Consider the following 14,229-nt stretch of genomic DNA (forward strand, 5'->3'; position numbering starts at 1 on the left):
ACCGATACCCTACACTGAGCAGAGGTCATAGTCTAACTTGCTGAGCATCTGTAAATCACAGGGAAGCCAGGGGAGCTTCAAATTCACAGCTCTACTGGGTCATGCCATGCAATTATTATTAAACTAATCAGATTACCAAGTAAGAACCAAGTATCATGAAGGCTGAACCAAATAAATAATGGAATTTAAACCCAGCATTGCAACTAAAATTAATTATTGCTCATAAAAATCTCTACAGAGCCTTGTTTACAGACAACTCACATTTGAGATTCAGCTTTGTGTATAGCATATGATTCTTAACATCACAGAAACTTTGCCACAAAAGCTACAGTCATCCAAACGTCCACGTGGAAAGGACAGATTCCATTTGGAAAAGTCCAGACCAGCAGCGCAGTTGTCTCTACTATCTCTACTACACAGGTATATTTTTTTTATTGAACTGTAAATATTGCTATTTTTACACTTGAGTTTTGGAATTTTTTTTTTTAATGGAAGGTACTGAAGCAACAATACAATATGCTGATTTTGACATTCGAGGGAGCATAACCTCCTGCTGATGCCAGGGCATGAACACTTTGAGCCCCCATCAACACTAATGGAAGCAGTACTCTAAATCCCATGCGCTGACATGAGGGTACACTGTAGGTTTCATGAAGACAAGTGCCAGGAAGATTTTCTCTCTGATAATCAAGTAGTCTTCAAATCAGAAAACAATGCTTTATTTCTAGTGCATTTTAATGTGGCTTCAGTGGAAGGTTAGAAGCAGTTTGAAATTTAACCATTCACGAGAGGAAGCTCTCCTTTCTAGACCAGAACTATAATGAAGTTCTATAATGAAGTGAACTGACACGTGTACCGTGCAAAGAATGAAACTGCCAGAAAAGGAGAAAACACTGTTTCATCTTGCAGTCCTGGTTGCATACAATTATGAACCAGATATGCTTTGAGAATTTATAAATGTTGGTACTTAAAATTGCATCGGAGAACAGCGAAAACAAATGGTAATAGTATTGACTTGGTAAAAAATGTAGGGGAACCGTTTGATGTAGTGCTAAATATGTGCTGTAAGCAATCTATAGATTGTTTTATGAAACATTTCTCATACTGTTCTGAAAAGATAAACTTGTCTGAGAAACCTAGTTTTCAATCTATTACAAATGCATAGCTGAAAGAGGCCATATTGTTTCATCAATTTCAAAGATACCCCTGTCAGTTTTGAAATCAACAGCACAGCTTCAATGTCCCACATGCAGGTGAAAACGTATGTCTGGTTTTTGAAAAGGAAATCAACGCATATCTCTTGCTTTAACATCCAGACAGAACACGTGAGAGAACAGGTAACTCTTGAAAACAATTGTCAACCTCGTTCATGCTGAGATGTAAAATAAAAAGCTGCACAAGTACTTTCTCACTTCGAGCAAATTCGTTGCACTGATATTATTACAATAAATTCCATATAAATCAGTACAATTGGCCATTATTTTGAAGAGTATTCTGATGATATACAGAGGGGTAACAGGACTTGGTTTGGGGTTATTTTTTCTGTTTAAAAAAATTAAAGAGGAAAAAAATATCCAAACAACAGATTGTAATATGCAGTATGACTAAACTCAATCACATAAACAATTTTAAAGAAGTATGTTGTTTCACTCTAATTTTAATTAGAAAACTTAATGCAAAATCATGGCAAACATGGCAAAGTCTGGGTAATATGACAAAAAGACCCTGAGCAACATTATAAATCTGTTAAGAACACTGATTATTTTGATTTTGGAAATCTTCCTTAAACCACTCGATTGATTTCGGTCGCTGGGGTTTTCTGTTTACAAAAAGGTCAGTCCATCCTGCGGTTTTTATGTGAACCCATCACACACCATTTAATGAATGCATCTAAACCAAAGACAGAATGTCTGGAAAGTAACATGTTAAGGAGCGTCCTTGTGGCTGCCAATCAGACATCACTGGGTGATCTTGCCCTCTGAGACAGGTTAGAAGGAATACAGCCACAACAGACGAGCCAAAGTGCTTTCTGTATCTCCTGGTTTCTAAAAGCATATATTACAGGATTGATGATGGAATTGTAGGTGGCTGGCAGGAGGGTGGCATAGGTGTATATAGAAGGATAGGTGTAATCTGCTATTAAAGAATAGAGAGTAAAAGGCATCCAGCAAGCTGCAAAGGTCCCCAAAATAATGGCCAAAGTAGACACTCCTTTTCGGGTGGTCACATAGTGGGAAGTGGCCAGGAAATGGTGTTGCAAGGCAATCTGATGGGCATGGCGCATCACGATTTTACAGATCTGAATGTAGAGCTGCAGCATGAGGGCAAACATAAGCAAGAAAGAGACCGAAAGGACAGCTGCATTATTTTTAGTGAGTGGTCTGATAACACTGCAGGTGGATTCATCTCTGAGGCAGTTCCAGCCCATCACAGGCAGCAGTCCAATACAGATAGATGCTCCCCAGAGCAATATAAGCATGACATAGGTAAAAGTGACAGTCCTCTCTGAATTGTAAGTCAGAGCATAATACAGGGAGAGGTAACGATCAACAGTGATAGCCAGCAAGCTGCCAACAGATGCTGAGAAAGAGGCAACAATCAGTCCAATCGTAACCAGTTTCGTAGCTTCTGACTGCAGAAGGTAGGCAAAAACAAAATTGATGATCAATCCAATGCCTGCTAAGAGATCTGCCAGCGCCAGGCTGCCTATCAGGAGGAACATGGGGGCGCGAAGACTGGGATTATGGAAAATGATCAGAACCACAATGGCATTTTCGCAGGAGATAAGGGTCCCTGAAGTACACAAGACAATGTCCCAGGGGTTTACCAAAAGCTCTGGCTCAGGGTCTACGGCAGGAACCAGGGAGGAGCCTGCAGCTGAGGCATTCTCTGTAGAGCTGGCTTCTACATGATCCTGAGGCAGCCAGCTCAAATTAACCTTCAGATCTTCATTCATTTTAACCCCTGTCTTCTTCAACAGAAAGACATTGTTTTTAATGTTCAGCCACAGCACTGGACACATCGCCCCCCCCGGAGCATGCAACGCCCTAGACAGCAACACCAGCCTGATGTGCGGGCAGGCACTTGTTACATAAATGTGACAATAGAAAATAAAAACAAAAAAGCGGGGGAGGGGGGAGGCTGTTTAAAACTGCCCGAGATCATCCTCCAAGGGACCGATGCACGGAGGCTGAGCGCTCCTGAGGGTAACCTGCCCAGGGAGGGCGGCACGGGAGGCAGCCCACGGAGCAGCCAAAGCCGCTCCAAGCGCCGCAATTCGGGGTGGGGGCGGCTGCGGGAGGTGCAAACCCCGCCAGCCTGCAGCCGCTGGTGGTTCCAGCGCGGGCTCTATCGGGCACGGAGGGAGCGGACAGCATGGGGAAGGAGCAGGGCAGGCGGAATATCTTTCACCGACCCCCAGTGAGGAAACCCCGCCCGGGCTGGGGGGAGAGCAGAGCGGTATCCGCCGAGAACTTACAAACTCGACGCGGACACCACACACACACACACACACACACACACACACACACACACACACACACACAGAGACAGATCCCCACGCAACCCCAGCGGCGGATCACCTGTGCTGTCCCCCGGCGGCTCGGAGGAAGGATGGATGAAGGAAGGAGGTGGAGGAAGAGGCTCGGAGGGGTCGCCGCGGTCCCTTCCAGGCGCCAGCGGGGCCGGCGCCGCGCGCGCGGTGGGGGGGGCGGGGGGGGAAAGCTGCGGGCGCAGCGCAGGTGCGCGCCCCCCGCGCGCGCGCGCGCAGGGCGTGTGCGTGCGCCTGGCTGCGAGTGAGGGAGTGAGGGGGCGGGGGCGCGCCTCGTGCCCGCGCGCCTGCGCAGGTGCGCGCGTGGGAGGCGGTAAGGGGGAAAAAGGGGGCGGACGCCCCCGGCCCGCTCCTCCTCCGCCCCCGAGGGACCGCCGCGCCCGGCCCTGCGGCCCGCGGCCACCCCCGGCTTTTCCCTTGCCGCAGGAGCCGCCTGAAATTATTAAAATGAAAATTATCCCCGTACTATGGGGCTGGTCAAGTGCCGGCGGCACGGGTTTGCCCGGAGAGGTTGTGGTGTCCCCGCCTCTGGAGGTAACTCGAAAGCTGATGACATCGCCGTACCTGGTACTGTTCGAGGCTGGGTAGGGTCCGGAGTGACCTGATCCAGTGGGTGGCATCCCTTCCCATGGCAGGACATTTGAAACTAGATGGTCTTTAAAGTTCCCACCCAAACCATTTTCGAGTTCTGTGATTCTGCGATCCTGAATTACCTGTTCTAATTGGCAGTGCTTTGAGCAGTGGGGCTGGAGCAGACCATCACCAGAGGCACCCTGGAGCCTAGTCTTGCTGTGATCTTCTGCTCTACAACCATATGGAAATGAATCATGGAATGCTAGAATCAATTAATTTGGAAAAACCTCTGAGATCCTTGAGTTCAAGCCATGACTGAACACCACCATTTCAACCGGACCATGGCACTGAGTGCCTCAGCCAGTCTTTCCTTAAACAGCTCCAGGGACGGCGATGCTGCCACCTCCCTGGGCAGCCCATTCCAATGTTAAATCACTCTTTCTCTGAAGAAATTCCTTTTCATGTGTAACCTAAGCATCCCCTGGCACAGCTTAAGACTATGTCCTCTCATCCTTGTCACCTGGGAGAAGAGGCCGACCCCCGCCTGGCTACAACCCCCTTTCCGATATGTCCTGAATGACCTCCTCTAACTGCCCCTGCTTTGGGAAGTGGGGCTGGACCAGACCACCCCCAGAGGCACCCTGGGGCCTCAACCATTCTTTGATTCTGTGGTCTACAACCACATGAAAATGAAAGTATGGTTTAAAAGATTTAAAAGAGTGATACCCAGTGTCTGGTCTAAAGCAGGAGCTTCTGCTTGTACAGGGAGCCTGCTGGGGTAGCATGGGCATGGGGATGCCTGCCATCTTTGGATGGTGACATTGGGGATACATGGGCATATTTACAAAGGTGTTAGATACTGAGAAGTGCAGGCAGGCCAGTGGGACTTGGAGTGAGTTGGAACTAAACTCGGATATAGGCCACTAGGTCAGAGGAGCCACACCAAACAGATAAATGCCAGATACAGATGGTTTCTGCACAGAAAATAGTCTCCCAAGGTCCTCTGTGCAGTCAGTGGAGAGAAGTGTGTCCTCCAGGGCATGTCAAAACAGTGGGATAAGTCGGTCTACAGAGGAGCCTGGGAAATTTTAGGAAAACATACTTTGTCCTCATTTACACCACTGTACACCTAAAACCCTCTGGAAAATCAGGCCCTGGGGAATCATTGGAATCTGGACAGATGATTTCTTTCTCCCTTGTTGAGTTATGGACTCAGCAAGTCTGCATGGTGCCATCCTTCATTCAGATCAACCTCAGTCACTGTGCTAAGCCTTGTGAAACTTTGCTGGATGACTCAAGATGATTCATTCATATTTCTGGTGCCCCTCCTGCTTTATAACAAGGACTAAAAATGGATATCACCTTGCTGCTGATCATTGTCTTCTAGTTTTATGCAATGATTTCTTATATGACAGTGTGACAAATACTTTCCTGTGATCTGGACTGAATATGTTTGGTGTGTTTCATCATCTGTCACTCTTCCATTTAGAGCAGTTGCAATAAAAATGCAAAAGCTTTTCTTCAAATGTTTTAACACTTGTTTCACAAATGGCAAAAACAAGCGTTTCAATTGAGTATTTTAATTTAGGACTTTGGAGAGCTGTGTTTATTCACTTATTTAATTTGTGAATGATTTCCATTCCAATTATAACACATTATAAACAAGCTAATGTTTGTATCCTGTATTGCAGAATATTGCCAGTTTGTCACTTTTTCCTGAGATGGTGGACTGTCGTCATTAGGGCAAATGGCATTGGCATGGATTTCACCCAGTGAAACAGAACACTTGTCACTTAGAGGAAAATCTCTCTTTAGGCAATATGAACATTACCAGATGCAAAAATTAGTGATAGGTCATAGCTAAAGAGCTTTTGTACCACTACCTTGCTGTTTATTTCTGTCTCTCATGAAGCTGCTGATAGGGATGTTTGCTGACCCTCAAGCTGGCACAGAACAGCCTAGTGCTGGAACTGGAAGCAGAGGTCGGGCTGTGCTGGCTTTGGGCCCAGGATCCTGGGATCTGTGTCTGACGCTGTGACTGCCATGGTGACGTACAAAGGTACTCTGGCCCAGCTCAGGTAACACAACATAACTTTGCATAATAATGGCATTTTCTGAGGAATATATGTGCCTGTGTGGAATAATATACCTGTGGAGTCTAGTGCTCTTATCTGTCTTGGTCACAGTCTGGAAGTTTCTCACTCTTCAGGCAGGCAGTGACCTGCTGTGTCCAGGAGGTTTGGGTGTGAATTCAGGGGCATGACCTTCTTTCCTTCAGGTATCTGTGACTGGCAATACATGGCAATCTCCTCTCCAGGGCCATGCCCCAGCCGTGTCCTGAGGGACCAGTCTGCTTCCAGCACCCCATGTGCCATGGATGGGGAGCCTCGTCATACAGCTGAGGGATGAAAAATGCCATCTGTTCCATGGCCTTCCTGGTCTGAACAGTAGGAACATCAGGCTTTGGGACGCATCCTGAGTTACCAGCCAATAAATTATAGAGCTATCCACAGAAACTAAACAGTACTGTTCAAATAGAAAAATCATCCTGAAATAACACATTGACATATTTTTCATCTGGGTCTCTACCATCTAGCAGGCCTCCCTTCAGGAAATCCAACAGGGTCCCATGCCTCCCTTATTCCTTCCTAAACATCTTCTCTCTGTTCTTAATCTCTGTGTTTTGACTCCGAGTCTTTCATCCATATAATCAAAACCACCCTGAAGGAGCACCTACTCAAGTGTGAGTCCTCATTGCCTGGAATTATTTTTCCTTTGGATTTTATTTTTCACCATTTGTAGTCTTACAGTAATTTAAATAAAATTAAGAAAACGAAGTTTATATTCTGGTAACAACTCTTGCAGATAGTGATGGCTTGCTGTACAAAAGAAGTGTGAAAACCCTAAATATATGACAGCAGCCTGTGAGCATTGTAGAAATGGCTTTTGTTAGAATTTCTTTTCAGGAGATTTCATCTTCACATTGATTTAATCTTTAGTGTTACATGAATGTCATTTAGACTCTCAGACCATGTAATGAACCAAATTCTTTCCATGTGCTGAACTGTGCAGTTATTACTGATTTTTCACAATGTTTGAACCAGCATACCCTGGGCACCACATAACCCATTTAACCTTTGTTTTTTTTATTTTAACTTTCTCTTTTTTTTTCCCTCCCAAGTGAATCAAGTGTTGAAATCTTCACTTATTTTTCTGAATTGCTAGGCAAGTTGGGGATAATTAAGAGCATAACTACAGCAGGGGTTATATAGAGAATATTTTAGGTTTATTCTAAATCAGTCTTTGCCCATTTCCAAAGGAAAGAAAGAGAATGTAGCATAAAAAAATACTTGCCAATTTATATCAATTTAAAAGAAAATAAGTCTTGTCACACAGATATTATTACAATGGGAAGACATATTTTGTTCCTCCACAGATGCAACAGAGTTTTGAAAGGCACTTGTCTTATCATATGCCATTATAACAGAAGTGCCAATTTTCATTAAAATTCTTGTGAAGGATATTATTACCTGTTTTCTTACAACCTCTTAAAACACCAGCTTCCAACAGAGCCTATGCCAGACTTGCACTTGCTCCACGACCCCCAGACCAGGCAAAGAATGGACATGTTATAAAGACAGTTGGGCATCATGGTAAACAAAGAAGACAGCAGAGGATTCAGGATGAGGGGGGAGCTTTTGTCACACAGCTTGTTCAGGCAATTTATTTTTTAATATGTACAGCTATAAGCATAACTGTGTATCTAAAAAAAATGATTTAGTCATTCCTACATTATTGGGTCCAAGTACAGGACAGCATTGACTGTGATAGGGAAGTAGCTGGTTGTAGATAAATTCCCAAAGCAGGGCTGTGACAGAGGGCTGCTGTGATAAAAGGAGAATCATGATCAGAAGCAGGGAAATAATTATTTCTTCTGGACAGGGAACTGATGAAATCAATCTTTGAAAACTTTGTACAGCCCAGGCCAGTGTGTTTTGAAAAGTACTGAGAAATGAGAGTGAATTAGTAGTAATTTCATATTTTTCCTTTTCGTGGGCCATTATAGCAAGGAGAAATTTCTTATAACTCACTGTTTGTTCTCTTCAGATGAAAGAACACAGTCCTCTGATGGTCTGAGATGTTTGCAAATAAACCCTTTTCCCTTGGGTTCTCAGCAGCCTAGGCTGCTCTGAGGAGTTGTCCTATCCTGATGGGCTCTTTGCCCATGTCTGATAAATGGCTGAGTATTTACGGTCCGAAAAATTGTCTGTCTTGGGGGCATGTTTCCCTGCAAATCTATCTCATGTTTTTCTTGGTATCTAGTGTCTCTTTCCTGCTCCCTTTAACACAACAAACTGTTTTTCTCCTTCTCTTATGTACTTTAAATAACTTCCTTCTCTCTTTTTTTTGGGGGGGGTGGGGGGAGGTGTGGTGATTTCTCATGGGTGGATTATTCTGGAACTGAAGAAAGTGCACTTTTATAAGCAGCTTTTTGCTACTTTTTTATTACAAAACCTGTTTTCATTACAGTCTTCATTTACTCATCGGGCATAAAGAATGGGGTGAATGAGTGAGAAGCACTGAGCTTTTTTAGAGCCCCACAAAGTACTTGGAGTTCTTCAAAAGACCACAGAGGGCATCAGGGAAGAGAAAATAAGGCAGCATATTAAAGATATTGAAAGGTGTATGTTGTCCTGGAAAAATTTAATGCTAAAAACTCCTATATTGACCATGCTTATGTAGAAGGGCTGGCTTGCAGCTATATTTGGTTGCTCTGTTGGCCAGCAAAGTAGTATCCCAAAGTGGAAAATTATTTGAGGCACGTTGATTATTCTGCTTATTTTATAAGGAGATAATGGGCATCATGGCTCTTAAAAGCATGGAGCATATTTCTGGGAGTAATCTGAAAAGCATTTCCAGTTATAATAGATAGTTCTCTGAAGGGTAAGTGACAATATTGTTGAGACATATAAATGATTATTTGAATGTTCATGCTTGCACCTTGGTGGAAATTGTGGTAATAAGGCTAAAATATATGTTATCAAGATTACAAATGTCATTAAAAATTATTAAAGTCAGATGTGTTTCTGTGCATGACATGGGAAATGTTAGCTGTGTGAGGGGGCTGGATGTAGACCCCTACATGTCCAGCGACATGCACTCCTCCTGGAGCAACATTAGCTTCATTGTCTGGTTATTGCTTTGTATTACATGGGATGTTCAGTGAGGGGGTTTAGCTGTGAGCTTGGCTGGTGGCAAAATCCACTGAATGGAAGAGTTTGACTTCCTCTTCTGTGTCAAAGCAGAAAATGTCACAAATTCTTTGTGGAAAACATGTCTTTCATAGAATTATCACTCCCATAGACATGATGCTTCACTCCAATCTGTGTAATCAATTAAAAGTTAGAGATTTTTTTCCCCTAGGAAAAATCCACCAAAAGAAAAGTCTTGCAGTTCCACTCTGAATGACAGCACCTTTCTGAATTGTTTGTTTGTAAATACCAGTGTCAGAAATCTGGGGAATCCAAGTGTGTAATAATGCAAGTGCAATTTTGGACAGGTCAGAGAGAAGTTTCATTATCTGTGATCATAGTTAATGATTTGGAAAAGTGGGGAGCTGGAAACCATCACTGTTCGTTTTTTACTTGAAAAGAATATTCTTTTACTTACTATGAGCTTCTTAGCCAGACCTCTCAAATCTTAAATACTAACAATGAGTACCACATAGGACCATGTATATAAAGCAGCAGTAGCAGAACCGCTTCTAAGTTTTCTATCAAGACATCACAACAAAAACAAGCTAAAAATTGCTTTTTTTTTCAGCCAATCATCTTCAGAAAAAAGAAATATGTGTATGTATGTGTGTGTGTCTGTGTGTGTGTGTGTGTGTGTGTGTGTATTCCGTAGTGTGTGTGCGTGTATTCCATTCAATGCATGAGTGAAAGAAAGCACGATTCTATCCAACCTCAACAAATGGAGCCTTCTCCAGCTGATATCCATCCAAAGTTCTCCTTGCAGAGGTCACTTACCTAGAGCAGTGCTTTTAACAATTTAATCCTCTTTTAACAACCTTCCATTGACTGTGGCCTCTCAAACTTCAAGTATTAAGCTATATTCAAATATGAAGTATGTACTTCCAATACCCTTCACGAAACGTTAAATTTAGTATTGAGATATATTCACCACCTGTAATGAGCTTCTGGAGCCATCCTCTGCTACCTATTGATCACCTCCTTTGACACTTGGCATGTGTGTCCTGTAAAACATCTTTGTCACCACCTCATTATCCCCCTTCAAATGGCTGTTTAAGCTGTTGACTGATTAATTCAAATGTAAGAATTATTAGATGTGCTCTTACAGAGGTCAGACTTATTGATTCAAAGATACACTTTGGTTCTCAGTGTTAGGAATCTCAATGATGTCTGAGTTTTATTTGATCTTTGTGCTGTGTGTGCTCTGTGTCATGTAAGTAGCTGGGTATACTTGTTACATTTTACTTCCGTGTATCATGTTTCTAAAAGTGTTTTTATTTTGTATAAAAGAGGTATTTAATGAGCCCTTTCTGTAGTTTTCAATTAATTTATGTGCTATCTAAAGAAATAGCCTCTTCAGAATTCTTCTGCTCCTTTGACTGCTTTTGCTACTGATCTGACTATGCAGCGTCTTTCCATTTGGCTAATACAGACCAAATTTATACACAGAAAAAAAATATAATATTACTGTTATTGCTGGTGCTCGATATTAGACAGCAGACCATGATCCCAGTGACAGATAACGAAACATCAACACATGGGCTTCTTTTTGATTGCTTTCAGAATTCCATTTTGAAACAAAGCTGTGGTAAAAATTTGAGCCTGTGTTTGCTATTGACTCATCTTACATTCACTCCCACTCTTCTGTTAAACAAATAGTGATAGAATAAAGTTACTATTGTACTTTTTAGACAATACAGCAATACTGAAATTTTAAGAGTTATGTTTGTTTTCTTTTGGGATGCCCATCTGAAAAATGAATAAACAAATTCTTCAAAAATTTTGTAATTTACAGACACATATTAACAAAATCATTGAACAGGGTGTTTAAATTCTGAAAGCTGCAGAGGTCTCTAGAGCAATTTCTGTTTCAGGAAAAGAAAGGGTTTTTTAATATCTGTAGGCCTAACTATAGCCTATCATGAATTATAAAGTAGATCACAGGCTTCTAATATTTTATTATCACTGGACAGTGACCCAGAACAACCTCTTCCTGTGGCCATAAAAGTGATTGATTTTCTTGAATCATTCATCCATAGAAGTACTTTCACCTAAGACAACCAGTTTCTGTAATGAGAATAATTCTGAGTTACAGATTTCTGAAGTTCACAAAGAACATACCTATTCACAAATCAATTATTTGTAACCAGTATGAGTTCCTACTATGGCATTTATATGCTGGCATGCTAATTATAACTCACTCCTATTTTTGGTTCCGTGGTCATGCTTATAATTAATTTTTTTATATTAGCAATTGTTCTAATTTAAATTTTAAAATCGGTGATTTTAAAATATGCATACTAGGGTTGAAATTAAATCTTGGAAACTACATGCTTACTAGCATGTATTGTCTGAAAATTAGCATATTGTCATATTTGCTATAATGCTGGTATTTCCCTAAATGTCAAATATTTTATACCTCTGACATTTAGAAACTGTGAAGGAAAGAGGAATGGTAAAATAAGTGACCATAGAGCTGATAATTGAAATGTGGCATTATAAATCCAGGTCTATAGAGCTGCCACCCTGGTCATAGATGCTGGAGGTGTGTGATTAAGTATCTGAACCTGTGAAGATTTATAAGAGCAATCATTTTTCACAGCAGTCGTATGAAATAAAAAATGGTACTTGAAATACAGATGGAGGACCAGGAGGAAAAGTGTGATGGACAGAGCTGGTGGTTCATCATGATTTCATTTACATGATTGCAAATCTGTAACTGCTCGATGTCACCTGTACATATTTGGGGTCAGTGCCTGACTGGTATTTAATGATCCCACAGTCCTGGTTGGGAACCCAGGGCTGGTGCAGCGATGGTGCAAACAGTGCAACTGTACAGCTGCTGTCCACTGGGAACACTGGGCTGCCTTGGAGTGCCCTCCTGGAACGGCAAATACAGTCCCTGTAAATACAGCCACTGTTTCTGTTGCAATAAAATATAGGAGGAACTCCTGACTACACCATCTATTCAGACATCTCTGTCCCCTTGCCTTTAAGAGGGATGAATATGCAAGGAATTCCTGAGATGAAACCGTTGCTAGAATTATGCCTGATTATGATGAAGATTCTATCCTTCGGTCTGATGGTTTGCAGTGTAATTTTATCTGCTCATTCTGCTAAAAATTGCTCACTGGGGAAATTACAACCACTAAAAACATTTGGGGATTTCAAGCCCGGTAGAATGATTTTTCTCTCATTTTTCTCTCTCTGGCAAGGGTGGAAATACAGTGTTTCTTCACAGGGTTGAGAGGAAAGGGGTGTGGGACAAAAACCATTGGAAATGATTCTCCTGGGAGCCTTCCCCGAGTAAAGCACCACTTCTGAATCTAAAGTAATGCTGTTCCAGTGCCTTTGTGTAAAATTATTGCATACTCATAGCTTAACACTGTAGAAAACTCATTCCCAGCACTGAAGAATCTAGCCTTGCTATTTGTATCTTTATTGCTTTGTTTAGCTCTGTTTTTAACAGTCTTGCCACAAAGGCTGCTGCAATCCTGCAGGTTTCAGCTGTTTCCAGGAGAACTGCTGTATGTGCCAATAACCACTGCAAAAATGGCCATACCAGAAGCTATAACAATACTCTGTCCTCATTTATGGGTGCAGTGACTGGTACATTTCTTCTTTCCATCTTTCTTCCTAAAGCTCTGTGGCACAGGGATGGTTTATAGCACACGGAACAGGACAGAAGCTAGCTAAGTGGCCAGAAGAAGGAGAAAAATGCTGACCAACTGTAACATGAGAAGTTTCTGAACCCCTGTGTGGCGGCTATTGTATGGAAAAAGTAAATATACCTGTGCTTACATCCTTGCAGCTGGAAAGTTCCTGTGGCAGAAATGCTCCAAGCCATGAACTATAAGCATTCTAGCTTAAATATTTCTTCTTCTTCTTCGATGTTTTTGATTAATTCTATGGCTATTCGTTATCAGCTTGATATTAGCTTGTCATTGCATTATTACTTGTGTGCTGAGCAGGACAAGCTGTGAGTACAAAAGCTGGGATACTCTGAGCTGCAGATGTGTTAGATCCTGAGTGCTGCATCCAATGACAGGACCTTGAAATTTTTATTGCCCTTAGTTGTCATAGCACTCTTAAAATTCAGGCAAGATGCAGAAGATTACACCTTTTGGGGGTTAGAATCTTTGTAATATTTTGTTAAAAGTCTTTTAGTATCAGAGCGGCTCTTGGGGAAATTCAGTATGAAACAGGTTAAGCAGAACTACCTTCTATAGATGTAGGCCAAGTCAGTTCTCAGTGACATACTGATGAAACATTGATCTAAAACAGGTTTCCAAAATGTTGGGCTGTGGTTATATCTGTTTGCTGAGTACACACAAGACAGGGAGATCTGGATCCACCATCTGGCAAACACGAGGCATGTAGGCTGGTCTGAAAGTGCCCCAATTATGACTGTAATTAGCTGCTTGAAATGGGTGCTTGGAAATGTGACAAGTGTATAGTAAGTGAGACTAGAAGATATAGCAAGTGCATTATTAAGCAAAGCAGTGAGTTAGAGAGCACATGGTCATCCCTGATAGTAGCTGGGGGATAATGAATACAAAAATGTGTGATGTGATGTAAAGAAAAAATAAATACATATTATAATAGAAGCTGGAATGCACAGTTGTTGGTCTCAGGAGGGTTTCACGTCTCTGTCTGTATTTTGATTTCCAATTTGCCATGATTTTGTGTACCCTTCTATAAATGATTAATCTTATAGTTCTAATTTTAGTCTGTATTTCAGAATTCAAACCTGTGGCAAATGAAAGAGGAAAATTCTGGACTACTCAGTAGCTAGACAAGAGTAGGTAAGAGACCTATTTATGAGAGAAAATGATCTAGCAACCAGTAACTGAC

The 14,229-nt window shown here is 42.0% G+C and overlaps 1 protein-coding gene across 2 annotated transcripts; it reads right to left on the reverse strand.

The window, feature by feature from the left end:
• Window positions 1–404: 404 nt before the first annotated feature.
• On the reverse strand, window positions 405–3,851 carry GPR12 (G protein-coupled receptor 12). Of its 2 annotated transcripts, none has more exons than XM_014263992.3 (2): window positions 3,582–3,851; window positions 405–2,971 (listed from the first exon to the last, which is right to left on the reverse strand). In XM_014263992.3, the coding sequence occupies exon 2, from the start codon at window positions 2,954–2,956 to the stop codon at window positions 1,952–1,954; it is 1,005 nt and encodes a 334-aa protein (XP_014119467.1). In that variant the 5' UTR covers window positions 2,957–2,971; window positions 3,582–3,851; the 3' UTR covers window positions 405–1,951. The 2 variants fall into 2 exon arrangements, with proteins under 2 accessions (XP_014119467.1, XP_014119466.1); XM_014263991.3 differs by having other exon boundaries at window positions 405–2,968; window positions 3,582–3,849.
• Between the last annotated feature and the right edge of the window lie 10,378 nt (window positions 3,852–14,229).

Source organism: Zonotrichia albicollis, chromosome 2 (assembly GCF_047830755.1).
Source record: "Zonotrichia albicollis isolate bZonAlb1 chromosome 2, bZonAlb1.hap1, whole genome shotgun sequence".
Classification (NCBI taxonomy): domain Eukaryota; kingdom Metazoa; phylum Chordata; class Aves; order Passeriformes; family Passerellidae; genus Zonotrichia; species Zonotrichia albicollis.

What these genes read in the sequence shown, in the direction of transcription:
- GPR12 (XM_014263992.3), bottom strand. Translation starts at nt 2,956, where the DNA reads ATGAATGAAGATCTGAAGGTTAATTTGAGCTGGCTGCCTCAGGATCAT.